This window comes from Diaphorina citri, unplaced genomic scaffold, assembly GCF_000475195.1.
Source record: "Diaphorina citri unplaced genomic scaffold, Diaci psyllid genome assembly version 1.1 scaffold842, whole genome shotgun sequence".
Classification (NCBI taxonomy): Eukaryota; Metazoa; Arthropoda; class Insecta; order Hemiptera; family Psyllidae; genus Diaphorina; species Diaphorina citri.
The window spans coordinates 24,330-41,105 of NW_007378274.1; the positions used below are offsets into that span (position 1 = coordinate 24,330).

Here is a 16,776-nt window from a genome sequence, read left to right on the forward strand (position 1 = left end):
AAAGATTTTTAAAAAAAAAAAGGTTTTAAGGAAAGGCTTTTTTTGGGGCTTTTTTTTTTTTTTTTTTTTTTTTTTTTTTTTTTTTTTTTTTTTTACACCGGATTGCACCGGACATATTAAGATCGGTTTAGTTTTTATTATTGTTATTATTATTTTTGTTACCAACAAACGAGACTTAATTGGAACTGCTTTCAAAAAGGGACTCTAGCCCTTTGCAAGTAGTCGAAATAAAGTATGTAAGTATTTGAATTTAAATAACACGTAAGAGAGTCTACAAAAGATTTTTTTTTTGTATTGGTTCCCTAAAATTAATCCACAGGTACATACATAGCTAATTACAATTTATTTCGAATTGAGACTCATTATTGGTGTTATGGTTACAAAGAAATTGAGAAATTATTGCCTGGGGCGATCTCTGATTTAGATCTAGATATTTTAATTCCCACACAATTTTATTTCCCTTTTTCCCTTGGTCACATTCCCAGGTGATAGTCAACATCAAGGACAACCTCCTGTCCCAAGTCCGTGGACATACGGAGCATGTACCCAGTGGACACGGGCCCCCATGTGGACATTTGGACCAGTCCTACCGAGAGCGCTGCCTATACTACCCCGACGAGGGCCGACCTTGCCCGAAATGTTCAAGAAAGCGATGCGACTGTCCCGAGGAAGCCCGACCTTGCCCGAAGTGTTCACGAAAGCGTGACTGTCAAACGCCGTGCTACTGTGACGGGGGAAGCACCGACGAAACGAGGTCCTCCTATATGAGCCCTCCACGGTATATCAGAACATTGCACGATAAGGAGATAAACCACCTGATATCAGCACATAGCTTACACGGAAAAGGCTCACAAATGGCTTTCGACCCTGTGGGTAGAGGCTCGCAAATGGCGTTTGGGTCACAAATGGCTTTCGATCCTGTGGGAACCCAAGGACCAATGAAGCATGGAGCTGAAAGGCAAATAGGACAGCAAAGGGTCGAGGAAAGTGGGCCCCATCGAACTAGAGTTCAACCTGACTATCCTGACGGAAATAGGGGTGCCCAAGGACCGATTGGGCCAAGTGAAGGGCAAATGGGACCCCAAAGGGTCGAGGAAAACGGGCCCTATCCGTTTGATGCAGACCGAAACAGAGGGCTACCTTATGGAACTGGAGAGCAACCTTATGGAACTAGAGATCAACCTTATGGAACTAGAGATAAACCTTGTGAAACCAGAGGTCAACCTGACTACCCTGACGGGAATAGGGCTGCCCCTACTGGTATTGTAGACCCTAACACACCTCACGACTACCACACCGGTAGAAGAGACCCTGAAAATACAGCTAAAGAATACGGAGCTCAACCTAAACGTCACAAAAACACCGCACAAGCCTACGCGAACAGAGACTCATTATTGGTGTTATGGTTACAAAGAAATTGAGAAATTATTGCCTGGGGCGATCTCTGATTTAGATCTAGATATTTTAATTCCCACACAATTTCATTTCCCTTTTTCCCTTGGTCACATTCCCAGGTGATAGTCAACATCAAGGACAACCTCCTGTCCCAAGTCCGTGGACACACGGACCATGTACCCAGTGGACACGGGCCCCCATGTGGACATTTGGACCAGTCCTACCGAGAGCGCTGCCTATACTACCCCGACGAGGGCCGACCTTGCCCGAAATGTTCAAGAAAGCGATGCGACTGTCCCGAGGAAGCCCGACCTTGCCCGAAGTGTTCACGAAAGCGTGACTGTCAAACGCCGTGCTACTGTGACGGGGGAAGCACCGACGAAACCAGGTCCTCCTATATGAGCCCTCCACGGTATATCAGAACATTGCACGATAAGGAGATAAACCACCTGATATCAGCACATAGCTTACACGGAAAAGGCTCACAAATGGCTTTCGACCCTGTGGGTAGAGGCTCGCAAATGGCGTTTGGGTCACAAATGGCTTTCGATCCTGTGGGAACCCAAGGACCAATGAAGCATGGAGCTGAAAGGCAAATAGGACAGCAAAGGGTCGAGGAAAGTGCATCACCCAAAGAATGTGCTTCTTTGGGTGTAACACCTATTTTATCCTCAACAATGTTTGAGATTGATCATGATATTAATGATAATAATAGCCTACTGCTGGGTTAAAGGGACTCTTCAGTCCTATTCAAGACTTTAGTCTTTAATCCTATCTGAGCAGTATAAATATACAATTTTTATTTTTATTATTTAGGTATCCGTTGTTTTCTTCTGGTTCCCTGACCTTCGGCATAATTTCATCTCAACATGCTCATTGCTCATGGTTAAAACGCATTTCCTTTCCCAAATTCCAGGAAATCGGGCAGTGATCTCAACTCTACCCTGCCCAAGGATCAGCCTACTCCGGGTTGGAACACGGCTGATTCGCTGGTCCGTTTTTACGTAGAGGGCAACTGCCCCAAAGGATGGGTTAAGCTTATACGTAGAATAGAATAGAATATACCTTGTTTATCCTGCCCGAATAGGACTGAAAAGTCCCTTATACGTACGGATGTATATCTTGTCTAGCTAGGGTACGTTAAACAGAGAGTTGACTAGTGTCTAGCTGTGGAACTATAAACAAACAGGGAGAACAGCTAACCCTAACTGGCCTAGCTAGCTGGCAGCTTTTCAGTGGGGTAAGTGATAAGGAAAGATAACGGAGTAGGCAATATTGATAAGGCAAGTAAGGAAGCATTACTGTAATTAGTCATAGAGATTTGTTTTGGTAAAGACCTATACTCGTTGTGTTAGGAGAGTTTAGTTTAATGTCAACAAATGAAATGGTTAAATAACAACAAATTACAAATGTCAACCATTGATGAGCTAATATCAGAACTATGTACTGACTACCTTACTAGCAATGAATATGAATACTGAGCAACATGGAAACTTTGAAAATTAAATGCTAAGGGTGGGTATCACCAACCTTCTTTTGAGTCCCTAACAGCCATGTTAATCCTATATGCAAATCAAATGCAACTTAATAGGCTGTTAGTCTAATAGGCCTTCTAGATGTTGAAAAAAAAGTATTGGTTGAGTCTTAATGTTTGGTCAGTATTGGGAATCGAACCCGGGACCTTCTGAACGACAAGCGAGCCCATTACCACTGGGCTAACTGCCCCTAATACCGATCATCCCCTGTTCACAGACCTCGCCAATCTCTGGAACACCAGGAATATTTCCAATCCCTCCACCCCCTACGCGACACCCAACACACACCCGACAATCCCCCCTCCCCTACTCACACCTCCTCCAATAAGAAATACATCCACTCCACGCCCATGAAGAAAACGGGCCAATCAAAATCGTCCCCTGTGGACCAATCAAAACCGTCCCCTCTCGACCAATCAAAACCGCTCAAACTGTGCCTATGCATTCCGTGTACACTCTGCCCGGAGGGTATATTTAGCCGTGGAATCGATCCAGATACGGGAAGCTCAATAAACAGGCAAGGTAGCCCAACAACCCAACTTTCCAGTCCAACAAACCACCGAGCCAGCCCAATAAACCAACTTTCCAGCCCAACAAATATGCAAAGTGGCCCAACAAACCAACTTTCCAGTCCAACAAATGGGCAAGGTGGCCCTACAAACCATCTTTCCAGCCCAAGAAATAGACAAGGTAGCCCAACAAACCACTCAGGCAGCCCAGAAGACCAATTCCAAGCGCTTTCCGCCCAACTATCCGGCCCAACAAACCAACTTTCCAGTCCAACAAATGGGCAAGGTAGCCCAACAAACCACTCAGCCAGCCCAGAAGACCAATTCCAAGCGCTTTCCGCCCAACTATCAGCCATAGTTCAAACCAACGCCTCCCTCACAACAGAATGGAATCACCTGCTCTGCGCGGCAATAAGCGACACGTCTAGTGAAGATATCGAGACCCGGCTGAATCTCATAGGCGCACAATGCGACCCGCTCACGAGTAGGTCTGCGGGGGCCTGGATGAAGACAACGTATAAGACGATTCGTGAGCGACAGCAACGCGACCTGTGCCAGAGCTCGGCAAGCTCTCCGGAAGAGGTGAGTGAATGAAGAGACTGAATCTCATAGGCGCCCAATGTGACCCGCTAACGAGTAGGTCTGGGGGGGCCTGGATGAAAACAACGTATAAGACGATTCGTGAGCGACAGCAACGCGACCTGTGCCAGAGCTCGGCAAGCTCTCCGGAAGAGGTGAGTGGACGAAGAGAGGTGTGAGGTTTTTTTTTCAAGAGGTTTGATATAGAAACTGTAACAACTTGGGCCTAATTGTCCTGAAATTCCTGAATTCGCAGAGATAACAGGATAACAAAAAATCAGCCGTAAGAATATCTATTAGTTTTTTTTAAGAGGTTTGATCGTTTAATAGAGGGAACTGTAACCACTAAGGTTTTATCGCCCGAAATCACAGAGAGGGAAGACAGTTTTGAAGAAAGCGCTTTCAAGATAGAGTAGGTACCTTCCAAGCTAACAAGGCTATGTAAGGTTATACTATTTTTTCTCAGACGACCGCGAAAAATTGAATCCTGTAAGTATTCCAATCTAGAAAAGAAAATTGATTAAATGTACCTATTTTTAAAAATTACTGATTATCTCTCACACAAGACATCATTATGTTTCCTTTATTCCAGGTGGAGCGAAAAAAGGCCCCGCCTCGGGCGAGAAAACCCCGTCCTTCGCCCACTTAACCTGAATCTATTAGTTAACTCGGAAGGTAGCATGCCTACCTTGGCACAAGCGTTAAGTCGCGGGATCGATTCTTGCCGGGCGGGAATTTCATCATAAACAGATAGGGTTCGTGTCAGCCTACTTAGCTTGGAAGGTAGCGCGTCTGCCTTGTAAGCGTTAGGTCGCTGGTTCGATTCCTGCCCTGGGCGAACTCGCTACTCATCAAATAAGGATCGTTCTCGGAACGGCTGGCTTTCGCCTATCCTGTCCTTCCTTCGCTTTCTGGACGATGTGCAAACACAGAACTTTAAGGTAAAGTTTGCCACAGTTGGGAATCGAACCCGCGTCGCGACCTTACTTCATTCGCCTCTAAGGCAAAGTTTGTAGTCAAAATACCGTCACCTTTCTGGACGATGTGCAAACACAGAACTTTAAGATAAAGTTTGCCACAGTTGGGAATCGAACCCGCGTCGCGACCTTACTTCATTCGCCTCTAAGGCAAAGTTTGTAGTCAAAATACCGTCATATAAATAATGATGTTGAGTCTCGAAGAGAGCGTACCAAACATGGCCACAGAAGAGATAAGTCCAAGGGTAGACACCCTAAAGAACGCCACAAGAGTAAAGACCACCGGGAAAGGCAGGAGACTAAAAGTTATCGAATTGGCCACAAAGACATCCCAAAAAGCGATCTAAATCGAAGAACTGACTGTACTACGTATTATTTCTACTCATTTCCCGATTTTGAAAATTTGGCCCGATTGCAAGACTTTCTTATTACGAGTACCTACACTCATTCCTTCGCTATACTTAGTAATATGTAGAAAGTATAGATCTATAGATGATAATAATGAAACTTCGGTTTATAAAATACTGGATGACACGAACTCTGAAAGTATAACGAAAATGGAGGACGGATCTGATACATACTTTATACCGGTAGCACCTATGTATTATTTCTACTCATTTCCCGATTTTGAAAATTTGGCCCGATTGCAATACTTTCTTATTACGAGTACACTCATTCCTTCGCTATACTTAGTAATATGTAGAAAGTATAGATCTATAGATGATAATAATCGGTTTATAAAATACTGGATGACACGAACTCTGAAAGTATAACAAAAATGGAGGACGGATCTGATACATACTTTATACCGGTAGCACGTACTGTTTTCTGAGCAATCACCCTGTACCTATACAATCACATCTGATTGTTGAAAATGTGACAATATTTAGCAAACTGCCGAAGGTAACATCAGGGCCCTAACCTAGGTGCTTTATAATACATACTTTATACCGGTAGCACGTACTATTTTTCTGAGCAATCACCCTGTATTCAATCACATCTGATTGTTGAAAATGTGACATTATTTAGCAAACTGCCGAAGGTAACATCAGGGCCCTAACCTAGGTGCTTTATAAAATCGACTGTGGTTTTCATTTAGTATTTAGTTTGATATGTCTAGCAAATACACCTATACTTCTACCTATGATTAGTATGAATGGACTTTAGGTTTTAGAAAAGTTTGATAGAAGGAACTAAAGCAACAGGGGTCTTGTCCTAAAAGCAAAGAGCTGAAATACAGAATAGGAAAAGATCATTGAAATTTTAAATATTCAGACATTCAGTATCAATTCTTGACATCTTTGATTGAACAGAGTATAGAGGTCTGAAATTTAGTTTGCCTGATATATCATGGCTTCTGTCTATACCTATTTTGTTCTAATTAATTTGAAGCCAGCCGTTCCGAGAACGAACTCTGTATAGGATAAAGTTCGCCCCGGGCGAAAATCGAACCCGCAACCTAGCGCTTGTAGAGTTTACTGAACTTCGTTTCATTTCAAGATTTCCCAACCTATATTTGATTTTTTATGTACCTACCGTTATTAGGGATAAATGTAATTCGCGATTTCCAATTCACCCTTTCGTCTTCCTTTATTACCACGCCTGTCTGAAGTGACAAGGTGTGTGTCTGAATGCGAGGTGTGTGTGCTGAAACAGCACGTACCATTCATTGCAATCATGAATGAATTCACACTTCAGGCCCGGGACGACAAAAGGGTTAAACTTCCGGTCTACTGTATTCTGTACCAGTAGGTCAACTCAAGTTAACCCATCGTCCCCTCTCACTTAACCTGTTATGTCTAGCAAATACACCTATACTTGCTGGTCCTTGCTGGTTCAGTCCTATGCTGGTAGTATAAACAAGGTATATTCTATTCTATACTTCTACCTATGATTAGTATGGATGGACTTTAGGTTTTAGAAAAGTTTGATAGACAGAACTGAAACAACAGGGGTCTTGTCCCAAAAGCAAAGAGCAGAAATACAGGATAGGAAAAGATCATTGAAATTTTAAATATTCAGACATTCAGTATCCCGTTATTAGGGGTAAATTTAATTCGCGATTTCCAATTCACCCTTTCGTCTTCCTTTATTACCATGCCTGTCTGAAGTGACAAGGTGTTTGTCTGAATGCGAGGTGTGTGTGCTGAAACAGCACGTACCATTCATTACAATCATGAATGAATTCACACTTCAGGCCCGGAACGACAAAAGGGTTAAACTTCCGGTCTACTGTATTCTGTACCAGTAGGTCAACTCAAGTTAACCCATCGTCCCCTCTACAATCATGAATGAATTCACACATCAGGCCCGGAACGACAAAAGGGTTAAACTTCCGGTCTACTGTATTCTGTACCAGTAGGTCAACTCAAGTTAACCCATCGTCCCCTCTGTAATATGTCTAGCTCCTTACCTTACCTAAGTACTGAATAGGTAATATCAATTTGCTTGACATCTCTGATAGAACAGAGTATAGAGGTCTGGAGACTTATGTCTACCTCATACACCTTACCTGTACTCCTATACCTAGGATTAGTATGAATGGGATTTACTTGTGCCGTAACGCGATAATCCACACTCTCGGTAGGTATATTAAGGAGCGCGGTAGCGCTCCGCCCCGCCAAGTCAAGAAAGTTTGACCGCGCTACTAGAGATATTATACATAGAGGTCTGGAGACTTATGTCTACCTCATACACCTTACCTGTACTCATATCTATACCTAGGATTAGTATGAATGAGATTTACTTAGAACCCACAGTGGCATGAATGGTAATGGTCCAGTCCACTTAGTGACTCATCCAGTCATCAAACATCATGTGATTTTTACAAACACCAAAGATTTTTTTCAAGAGGTGTTTGATAAAGAGAACTTTACTTAACTGGTGTTTGATAAAGGGAACTTTACTGCCAAGGTCTTATCGTCCCCAAAGCAAATAGTGAAGGAAGTCAGGATAGAGAGCCATCAGTGGTTTCAAGAGCAAACCTGATGTGTTTAGGATAAAATTCGCCCCGGGCGGGAATCGAACCCGTGACTTAGATTTACTTAGAACCCACAGTGGCATGAATGGTAATGGTCCAGTCCACTGAATGACTCATCCAGTCATCAAACATCATGTGATTTTTACAAACACCAAAGATTTTTTTCAAGAGGTGTTTGAAAAAGAAAACTTTAACTGGTGTTTGATAAAGGGAACTTTACTTGCTAAGGTCCTATCGTCCCCAAAGCAAATAGTGAAGGAAGACAAGATAGAGAGCCATCAGTGGTTTCAAGAGCAAACCTTATGTGTTTAGGATAAAATTCGCCCCGGGCGGGAATCGAACCCGTGACTTAGAATAATGGTCCAGTCCACTTAATGACTCATCCAATCATCAAACATCATGTGATTTTTACAAACACCAAAGATTTTTTTTCAAGAGGTGTTTGATAAAGGGAACTTTACTTGCTAAGGTCTTTTCGTCCCCAAAGCAAATAGTGAAGGAAGACAGGATAGAGAGCCATCAGTGGTTTCAAGAGCAAACCTGATGTGTTTAGGATAAAATTCGCCCCGGGCGGGAATCGAACCCGTGACTTAGAGCTTACAAGGCAGATGTGCTACCCTCCCAGCTAACTAGGCTGGCACACCAAGAATAAATGCAAATGCACTCATTCGAAAACACTTCAACCCTTCTGGGAATAGAACCGATTTTTTTGTAAAGTTCAAAGTAATGGTCCAGTCCACTGAATGACTCATCCAATCATCAAACATCATGTGATTTTTACAAACACCAAAGATTTTTTTCAAGAGGTGTTTGATAAAGAAAACTTTAACTGGTGTTTGATAAAGGGAACTTTAACTGCCAAGGTCTTATCGTCCCAAAGCAAATAGTGAAGGAAGTCAGGATAGAGAGCCATCAGTGGTTTCAAGAGCAAACCTTATGTGTTTAGGATAAAATTCGCCCCGGGCGGGAATCGAACCCGTGACTTAGAGCTTACAAGGCAGATGTGCTACCCTCCCAGCTAACTAGGCTGGCAAGTGGCACACCAAGAATAAATGCAAATGCACTCATTCGAAAACACTTCAACCCTTCTGGGAATAGAACCGATTTTTTTGTAAAGTTCAAACTTTAGATCCCTACCCAGAGGAAGAACATGTTGTGTAAGTAAGGCCAGCCACTCACTATCAGGTAGACCTGACAGATACAGCTGAAAAGGTCCGCCTGTCAGGTCTATCTGATACTTAAGTGATGAGCACACACACCATCAGGTAGGCCTGATAGGTGGACCTGATCAGGTAGGCCTGACAGGTACTGTACACCTTATCAGGTCTACCTAATAGTGAGTGGCTGGTCTAAGAATATTCTTGGTACAGTTTAGTAGGTACAGGGGTACAGTGCGAGGTAGCGATCGAACAAAGACCTGAATCTTTCTCAAAGATGATTCATAAATACCGTAAAAAAGGAAAAGAAATTACTCCGTGATGAGCACACACGCTATCAGGTAGGCCTGATAGGTGGACCTGATCAGGTAGGCCTGACAGGTACACCTTATCAGGTCTACCTAATAGTGAGTGGCTGGCCTAAGAATATTCTTGGTACAGTTTAGTACAGTGCGAGGTAGCGATCGAACAAAGACCTGAATCTTTCTCAAAGATGATTCATAAATACCGTAAAAAAGGAAAAGAAATTACTCATAGGCGATTGTTTGTTGTTTCTCGGTTTCTGTCGGTTATTTCTACGTATAGATAGGGTACGTGGATTACCTAGGTCCTATGCATTATCAAGCGCGCGCAAACCTCGGTTTCTGTCGGTTATTTCTACGTATAGATAGGGTACGTGGATTACCTAGGTCCTATGCATTATCAAGCGCGCGCAAACGTCAAGAGTTCGCAGCATTAATTTTTTAACACGAAGTGTTTTTTGGGGGATAGGTACCTGTATCAATAAATATGTACAGTCAAACCTGTATAAGAGAGAATGAACCTATAAAATACATGAGACCTTGTTTAGACTGCTGGGGTAAAGGGACTTTTTAGTCCTGTTCAGGCAGGATAAACAAAGTATAGGTAAACTACTCTTTTCTATTCTTCTTACAAGGGACAAGACAATGCGTCCCCCCTGTTGGAGTACCTATGTATTCCTACCTTTTATTGAATCTTAATACCAGGGCCCAGGATCATAAACTGATTTCGCCAGCCTAGCTAGTTTGGAGGGTCGTGCGTCTGCCTTGTAAGAGCTAGGCCGCGAGTTCGTTTCCCGCCCAGATTCGGATTTCATCCTAAACAGATAAGGTTCGTTCTCGGAGCGACTGGCTTTTTCCTATCCTGTCTTCATTCTCTCTTTGCTTTCGGGACGATAAGATCTCAGTAGTTACAGTTACCTCTATCAAACCTCTTTAAAAAAGACCTCAGTACCTAGTTACCATTCCCTCCATCAAACCTCTAAAAAAAGACCTCAGTAAGTAGGTAGGTACTCAGCAGTCACAGTTACCTCTATTAAACCTCTTTAAAAAAGACCTCAGTTACAGTTTCCCTCCATCAAACCTCTTTAAAAAAGACCTCAGTACCTAGTTACCATTCCCCCCATCAAACCTCTAAAAAAAACCTCAGTAAGTAGGTAGGTGAGTTACAGTTCCCTCTATCAAACCCCTAAAAAAAAAAAAAAAAAAAAAAAAAATCCGAGTCACGAACCTGGACCTCCTACTTGCTAGGCCAGTGTGATAACCATTAGGCTACGTGATTACTTAGACATAGGAAGCATAGCAGTGAAAGTACTTTTTTTTGCATTTGATGAAATTTTTATCACTAAGCATGGAGCTTTTGTTATCTCTGAAAAGGAGTCTTATCTCTTAATAGGGATTTCTTAATGATAATTATAACAAGCAAATAAATAAAACATAAAAACAAAACATAAACGTTAAATTACTTGTGCTTAGTAGGTAAAAAAAAAAAAAATGTTTAGGTATTTAAGTATAAGTAATTTTCAAAACGTCTAAAAAAATCTTTAACTCCAGCAGTACTTAGGCTAGCAAATGGAACTTGGAGGGGGGGGGGGAGGCTCAATCTCGGAATCTAGAAGTCGTAGAAGAAAAAGAAAAATTCCGTTGGTCCTCATTTTTCCTGCTCTATGATTTTGAAACATCACCCACAGCGCAACTGATCTATTGGGAAAAACATAGAGGAAGCAATAAGATTAGGGCGATTTCTCTAGGTACTCTCACCACAAAGTTCCAAGTAAGTATACCTAGCCAGCCTAGTTAGCTTAGTTGGTAGTGCGTCTGCCTTGTAAGCGCTAGGCCGCGGGTTCGATTCCCGCCCGGGGCGGATGCATAGAGGAAGCAATAAGATTAGGGCGATTTCTCTAGGTAGGTACTCTCACCACAAAGTTCCAAGTAAGTATACCTAGCTACCTACCTCGGGTAAAGATCTAGAAAATGATAATCTGATAATCCCTTTTGGAGAGTTTGCAGAGATAAGTAAACAATTATGTATATTATTAGTACCTATTCATACTTTATCTTACTTAAGTACTAGATTGGTAAGATGGTAAGTGTACTTGTATAACAGGTAAGTATACGAGAATTAAATGACATTTTTGGTTTGCCAACACTCACACTTAACTTACACTTTTTATAGGACTTAAATGTTATCTGTTTCGCATTTTCTTTTTTTTTATGTTCTAATTGACAAGGTCGCGGAGTTTGCGAATGATACAGGGTGTCTACCAGGTTACCCCGTTTTACCTTACTGACTACTTAAGTAAATTGCTATTTATTAAAATTTACATATGAGACTACTATATATAACTCCAATACTTAACCCGTTTTACACATTACAATTTTCAATTGCCCCCGTAATTGGGTGCATAATGGAGTGGGGTTTCCCAGAGGCCCCCCGGTTTTTACGAGGCTGAGTGCACCCCAAAATACCACGGAGGAACACCAGATAAGTCCGAGAATCCCAAATCATCCGATTTGGGGCCCAACTCAAAAAAAGGTCATCCGAGTTGCGTCCCCGGTACCTGAGATTGAACCTATATACTTGAGACCAGAAAGTAAATAAATAAGTATATAACGAACAGGGTGACCAAAAATAACTGTACCTATACAGTATGCTATAACTTCTGTATAGGCCTATAGCCTATAGGAACAAACTTTGAACATGAACGCTATTGCTATTATTTTTGTACTTGTCTTTTGTGTTTAACCCAACCCTATGATAACACTGGTCACTAATCAAATAGTGAAAACTCTTTTTTGCGTTTAACCTAACCCTATAATAACACTGGTCACTGCTCATTTGTGACAGCTCCTTTTATAGCAACATTCCATTGACGTAACTTCTGAACAAGTACAGTTGAATTTTTAACGTTATCGATTGTAGGTACCTACATGATGAAAGCCGAAAAAATGCTGCGTACAGTATTTTTTTGTCACCCTGTACTACATGTACATATACCTTCAAACCAGGATAAGTATATAAAATACATAGTTCTAGCTCAGGTAGCTCAGGGACGCAACTCGGATATCACAGTCGGGACTCAAGTCAGATCCCCCCAATACCACAGAGTAATTGAATCTGGGAAATCCAGTATGCAAGCAGATTGTAAGTAACTTCGTAACCCAATGTGACAGCTGAAGCTGATAATGACATTCATTAAGTAATTTTATTTTTTCTATTCTTTTATTATTTGATAGGGGTTAACGTCACTGTAAGTATAACAGCTAACCTTTTACGACCGGGGGTTTACCTTCCATTCGGCCACAAGCTACCCAGCTACCCACCCATCCACCCACCTCCTTTTAGAAAGAAAAAAAAACGAAAAAAAAAAAAAACGAAAAAGTAGTCCGTCCTTCCTTTAGACCCGAAACGTCCAATACCAAACAGTAAGGTACGTGCCAACTTCAAGTCCTATAAAAAGTGTAAGTAAAGTATACCTAAGGCCTAAGTGATTACTTTTACTCCACCAGCCTGTTACCTGGGGGACCTTAGACAAGGACTAGCTGGAGGTTACAAAGAGGTTTATCATGCTTCAAAGGAAAAGCACAGGTCTTCATGATGGTTGACTGCCATTCAAGACGAGCCAAGTAATCTTGGCTAGAGAGCGGCTACACCGCTACAACAACAGGCCTTTAAGTACGTTCTACCTACTTAGCTTCTGTTTTCTTTTGGTTAAATTTATACTCAGAACTACCTAACCCAAGGGGACCTACTGTGCCCCAATATTTGCTCCATTTGGGCTCAGGGTAGCTAAAGGGCTGTAGTTAAGTCCCTTTTCTAGAGTCCCCTATATCTTATCTCTGAGAGATAGCTTGATCCATTACCTGCAATTTTATCACATAACCTCCAGTCTAAAGTGTACCTCGACTAGATTAATCGCCAGTTTTTGACAGCTAAGATTTAACTACGAGATACTCGTTTAGTAAAAAAAAAAAAAAAAAAAAAAATTTTTTTTAAAAATAGGNNCTCCGAGATACTTGTTTTTTTTTTTTTTTTTTTTTTTTTTTACCATTTATTTAACTACTGAGACACTTGGTGCTTTTATTATAGATTTTCATTTCTCCCAAAGGAATAGAATTAATTCATTACTTTTAAATTAAAAGTTTTAATTGATTGCAATCGTTCCTTCCTTCGAGAATAGTTTTATTGTCCTTTGTGTCACATTCTTGTTATAATATTTTTGTGATTTTCATAGCTGAAGTTTACAAGAATTGAATTAAGATAAAAGTCTTGTTTGAAAATATTAAGTTAATTTTCTTCCTATACAGAACAACGAAAGTAAAAGAACTAGAGGAGAGGGCTTTGAAAAGAAACCTTCGCCAGCCTAGTTAGCTTAGTTGGTAGTGCGTCTGCCTTGTAAGAGTAGCTACTTTAATCGAGTAGCGACCAGTGGTGGCAGCGGCAGTACCTGCGTAAGAGATTATTGAAATATGGACATTGATTGCAAACGAGGCACTTAGTGATGCTTCATACACAAAAAAGCCCAATCCGAGGCTTAGGTGTAGGGGCTAGACAGCTCTAAAGGATAGGTTAAGCTTCTACTAATCTAATCTACGAATCTAATAATGCTGTGATACCCACAAAAGTTGTGAATCAAGCTCTACTTTACCCCAAAGAAATAAGGATTTGATTTTTTTTCTTCTTATGAAAATGGTGTAATATTGCTGTGTGGATTTTCACATTTTTTTTTTTTGAATTAATAAAATTTATTTCTTCATTTTCTTACCGAAGAAAACTTCAGTTCCCTCTTTCATGAACTAGACTACAGGTTTATTTTTCTTCTTCTTTTCAGGGCAAAATCCAAATCGGTGTTCTGTCCACGCCCACCTCTCTCATGGTAAATGTGAACGAAGCTTCGGGTCTGACTCAGGTGAATGGGCAGTGTGATCCTACAGCCATGGTCACGGTACATTATACACATAACAAGAGCGATGTACAAAAATCAAAGGTAAGAGTCAAACCCATAAGAGACGAACCTTTTTTCTCCATTGGATCTTGCTGAAAACCGCTTCTAACTCCGGACCGGTACTGAGTAAATATGTCAAACTAGCTGAATTCAGTTCATCCCGAGGCATGGCCAAACTTGTAGAAAATAATAAAAAATACGGTCGGGCTGCGCGCTCCCTATTAGCTGCATAGTTATCAACGTCGCTTCGCTCCGGAATCCCGCTAGTTCATCCCGAGGCATGGCCAAACTTGTAGAAAATAATAAAAAATACGGTCGGGCTGCGCGCTCCCTATTAGCTGCATAGTTATCAAACTAAAAACATAAACGAAACTCAAAATGTTGATTGAGAGCGGAACATTTCTCTCCCGCAGTCTGCACTCTGTGTATTTCTTATGGTGGAGATTTTAGCGATCAAAAATTGATCATATCTCAGGATCGGTTTAGATTTTCACAAAATCCTTTCTTATTGCACACCTAGACCATAAAAGGAAAATTCCTACCAAATTTCAGCTTTCGAGGTGTTGTGGTTCAGGAGATAGAGCGATCAGTGTGTGAATATGAAATGTGAATAGATCTTGATTTTATAATATAAGATAATATTGAAAATAGTAGGAAATTTTGTTTTCTAACTAATAGACAAATCTCCGATGCACTCTAACGTGGAGAGAAGGGTTTGGTCAAGTTTGGTGTGACTAATAGACAAATCCCCGATGCACTCCCGCGCGGGGGCGAACTTAATCCTAAACAGGAATAACTCCTCTTCTTCGCCTTTTCCATGTTCAGACGGGGTCGGCGTTTTTCGTCAGCCTCTCAATCAGCCCGAGGGTGCTTGCTTTGGGCTGACATTTGGTTTTGGTTACAAACTTTTCAAGTGGATGCCTTTCGCACTCAACCATGGCTATTTCTTTAGCAAGAGAAATTTCAAGCTCGTATCCGCCAGCCTAGTTAGCTTAGTTGGTAGTGTGTCTGCCTTGTAAGCGCTAGGCCGCGGGTTCGATTCCCGCCCGGGGCGGATTTTATCCTGATAGGATAATGTTCGTTCTCGGAACGGCTGGCTTTCTCCTTTCCTGTCTCCCTTCTCTCTTCTCAGACACTTCATTGGTTTAAATAGTCTTTTTTTTTTAGTTGGAGTCCGAAAAACTCTACATTTATTTTCTGCTCTCTTGCGCAGGTGAAAAAAAAGTCCCACTCTCCCGTCTTCAACGAATCCTTCATGTTTGATCGTAGCCTAGGCGATCCCATAGAACTGGTGGTCAGTTTACATCATGATATATCCGGACTTAATGTATTCCTAGGCGAAGTGCACATTCCACTCAACAATAAGGAGACATCGAGTAGTTGGTGGTAAGTAGAACCCTATAAGTTAATGGTCAAACATACCACCTATAAGTTAATGGTTAAACATACCACCTATAAGTTAATGGTTAACCATGCCACCTATAAGTTAATGGTCAAACATACCGCCTATAAGTTAATATTCAAACATACCACATATAAGTTACTTAAACATTCCATCTATAAGTTAATGGTGAAACATACCATCTATAAGTTGACATAAGGTTTTCACAAAGACTAGAAACTTTGAAAATCTAAAAGCTTGTCATTCTTGAGCCATGTTTTTAAATTCTTCAATGGAAAAAATAAAATATACCTAATAAGAATTATTTTCTATTCTATTCATAATTCCATTATATTCTATTTTAATTCTATTCTATGTTACGCAGGTATTACCTTCAGCCTCGGAAACGCCTCACAGCCAACCAAATCATTCAGGACCTCGGTACTCTCAGGATACGCATCCAATATACGGCAGACCATATACTGCAACCTCATTACTATGAAGACCTGTGTACGCAGATACTCAATAGCCCCAGTGTTAATCCCGTTACCTCGTCAGTGGTAAGATCGATGACAAATTGAAAGTAAAAGAACTAGAGGAGACGGTTTTGAAAAGAAACCTTCTCAGGTTATTTTAGAAAAAAACTTTTTAAAGAATAGTAAGTAAGGTCGTTTTAGAAAAAGTTTTCAAGGAATAGTAAGGCCATTTTAGAAAAAGTTTTCAAGGAATAGTAAGGCCATTTTAGAAAAAGTTTGCAGGAGTAGAAAGGAGAAAGATGATTTTAAGGGACGCCGACAACAATGAGCTGAGGGGAAGTGGTTATTTCCTCCCTAAGGAGTTTGATTTGGTGGCGGCAAAGGTGGATGAAATTGACAAAGAAGATGAGGGTATGTATATTTAGTCTTGACACTCAGACATACAGTAGCTCATGAATCCAGCCAGGTCTGCACCGTGGTAAACGATGCTTAACTTTAGTGTTTCTTGATCTTGTAGTACTGGGATCGTTTCCTGTGAGATT

The 16,776-nt window shown here is 41.2% G+C and overlaps 3 protein-coding genes across 3 annotated transcripts in view; all 3 read left to right on the forward strand.

Annotated features, from left to right (window-relative positions):
• LOC103512471 overlaps positions 1-4,667 on the forward strand; it is a 23,377-nt gene extending 18,710 nt beyond the window's left edge. The window contains exons 13-19 of the mRNA XM_026825927.1: positions 486-1,397; positions 1,515-1,783; positions 2,312-2,383; positions 3,148-3,537; positions 3,685-3,885; positions 4,038-4,173; positions 4,611-4,667. Coding sequence (XP_026681728.1) covers positions 486-1,397; positions 1,515-1,783; positions 2,312-2,383; positions 3,148-3,537; positions 3,685-3,885; positions 4,038-4,173; positions 4,611-4,667 — 2,037 coding nt within the window. The remainder of the gene's footprint in view (positions 1-485; positions 1,398-1,514; positions 1,784-2,311; positions 2,384-3,147; positions 3,538-3,684; positions 3,886-4,037; positions 4,174-4,610) is intronic.
• A 9,587-nt stretch (positions 4,668-14,254) lies between these two features.
• LOC103512473 (ras GTPase-activating protein 2-like) lies at positions 14,255-16,339 on the forward strand. Its single transcript, XM_026825928.1, has 3 exons — positions 14,255-14,419; positions 15,591-15,763; positions 16,144-16,339. The coding sequence occupies exons 1-3, from the start codon at positions 14,306-14,308 to the stop codon at positions 16,337-16,339; spliced, it is 483 nt and encodes a 160-aa protein (XP_026681729.1). The 5' UTR covers positions 14,255-14,305.
• Positions 16,340-16,352: 13 nt separating this feature from the next.
• The window catches only part of LOC103512474 (GTPase-activating protein-like), a 31,420-nt gene continuing 30,996 nt past the window's right edge, over positions 16,353-16,776 (forward strand). The window contains exon 1 of the mRNA XM_026825929.1: positions 16,353-16,645. Coding sequence (XP_026681730.1) covers positions 16,534-16,645 — 112 coding nt within the window. The 5' untranslated portion in view covers positions 16,353-16,533. The remainder of the gene's footprint in view (positions 16,646-16,776) is intronic.

Excerpts from the sequence above, each read along its gene's own strand:
- LOC103512473 (XM_026825928.1), top strand. The coding sequence starts at position 14,306 with ATGGTAAATGTGAACGAAGCTTCGGGTCTGACTCAGGTGAATGGGCAG. Across the intron at positions 14,420-15,590 it reads GCGATGTACAAAAATCAAAG|GTGAAAAAAAAGTCCCACTC; the intron begins GTAAGAGTCAAA and ends TCTCTTGCGCAG. Across the intron at positions 15,764-16,143 it reads GAGACATCGAGTAGTTGGTG|GTATTACCTTCAGCCTCGGA; the intron begins GTAAGTAGAACC and ends TATGTTACGCAG.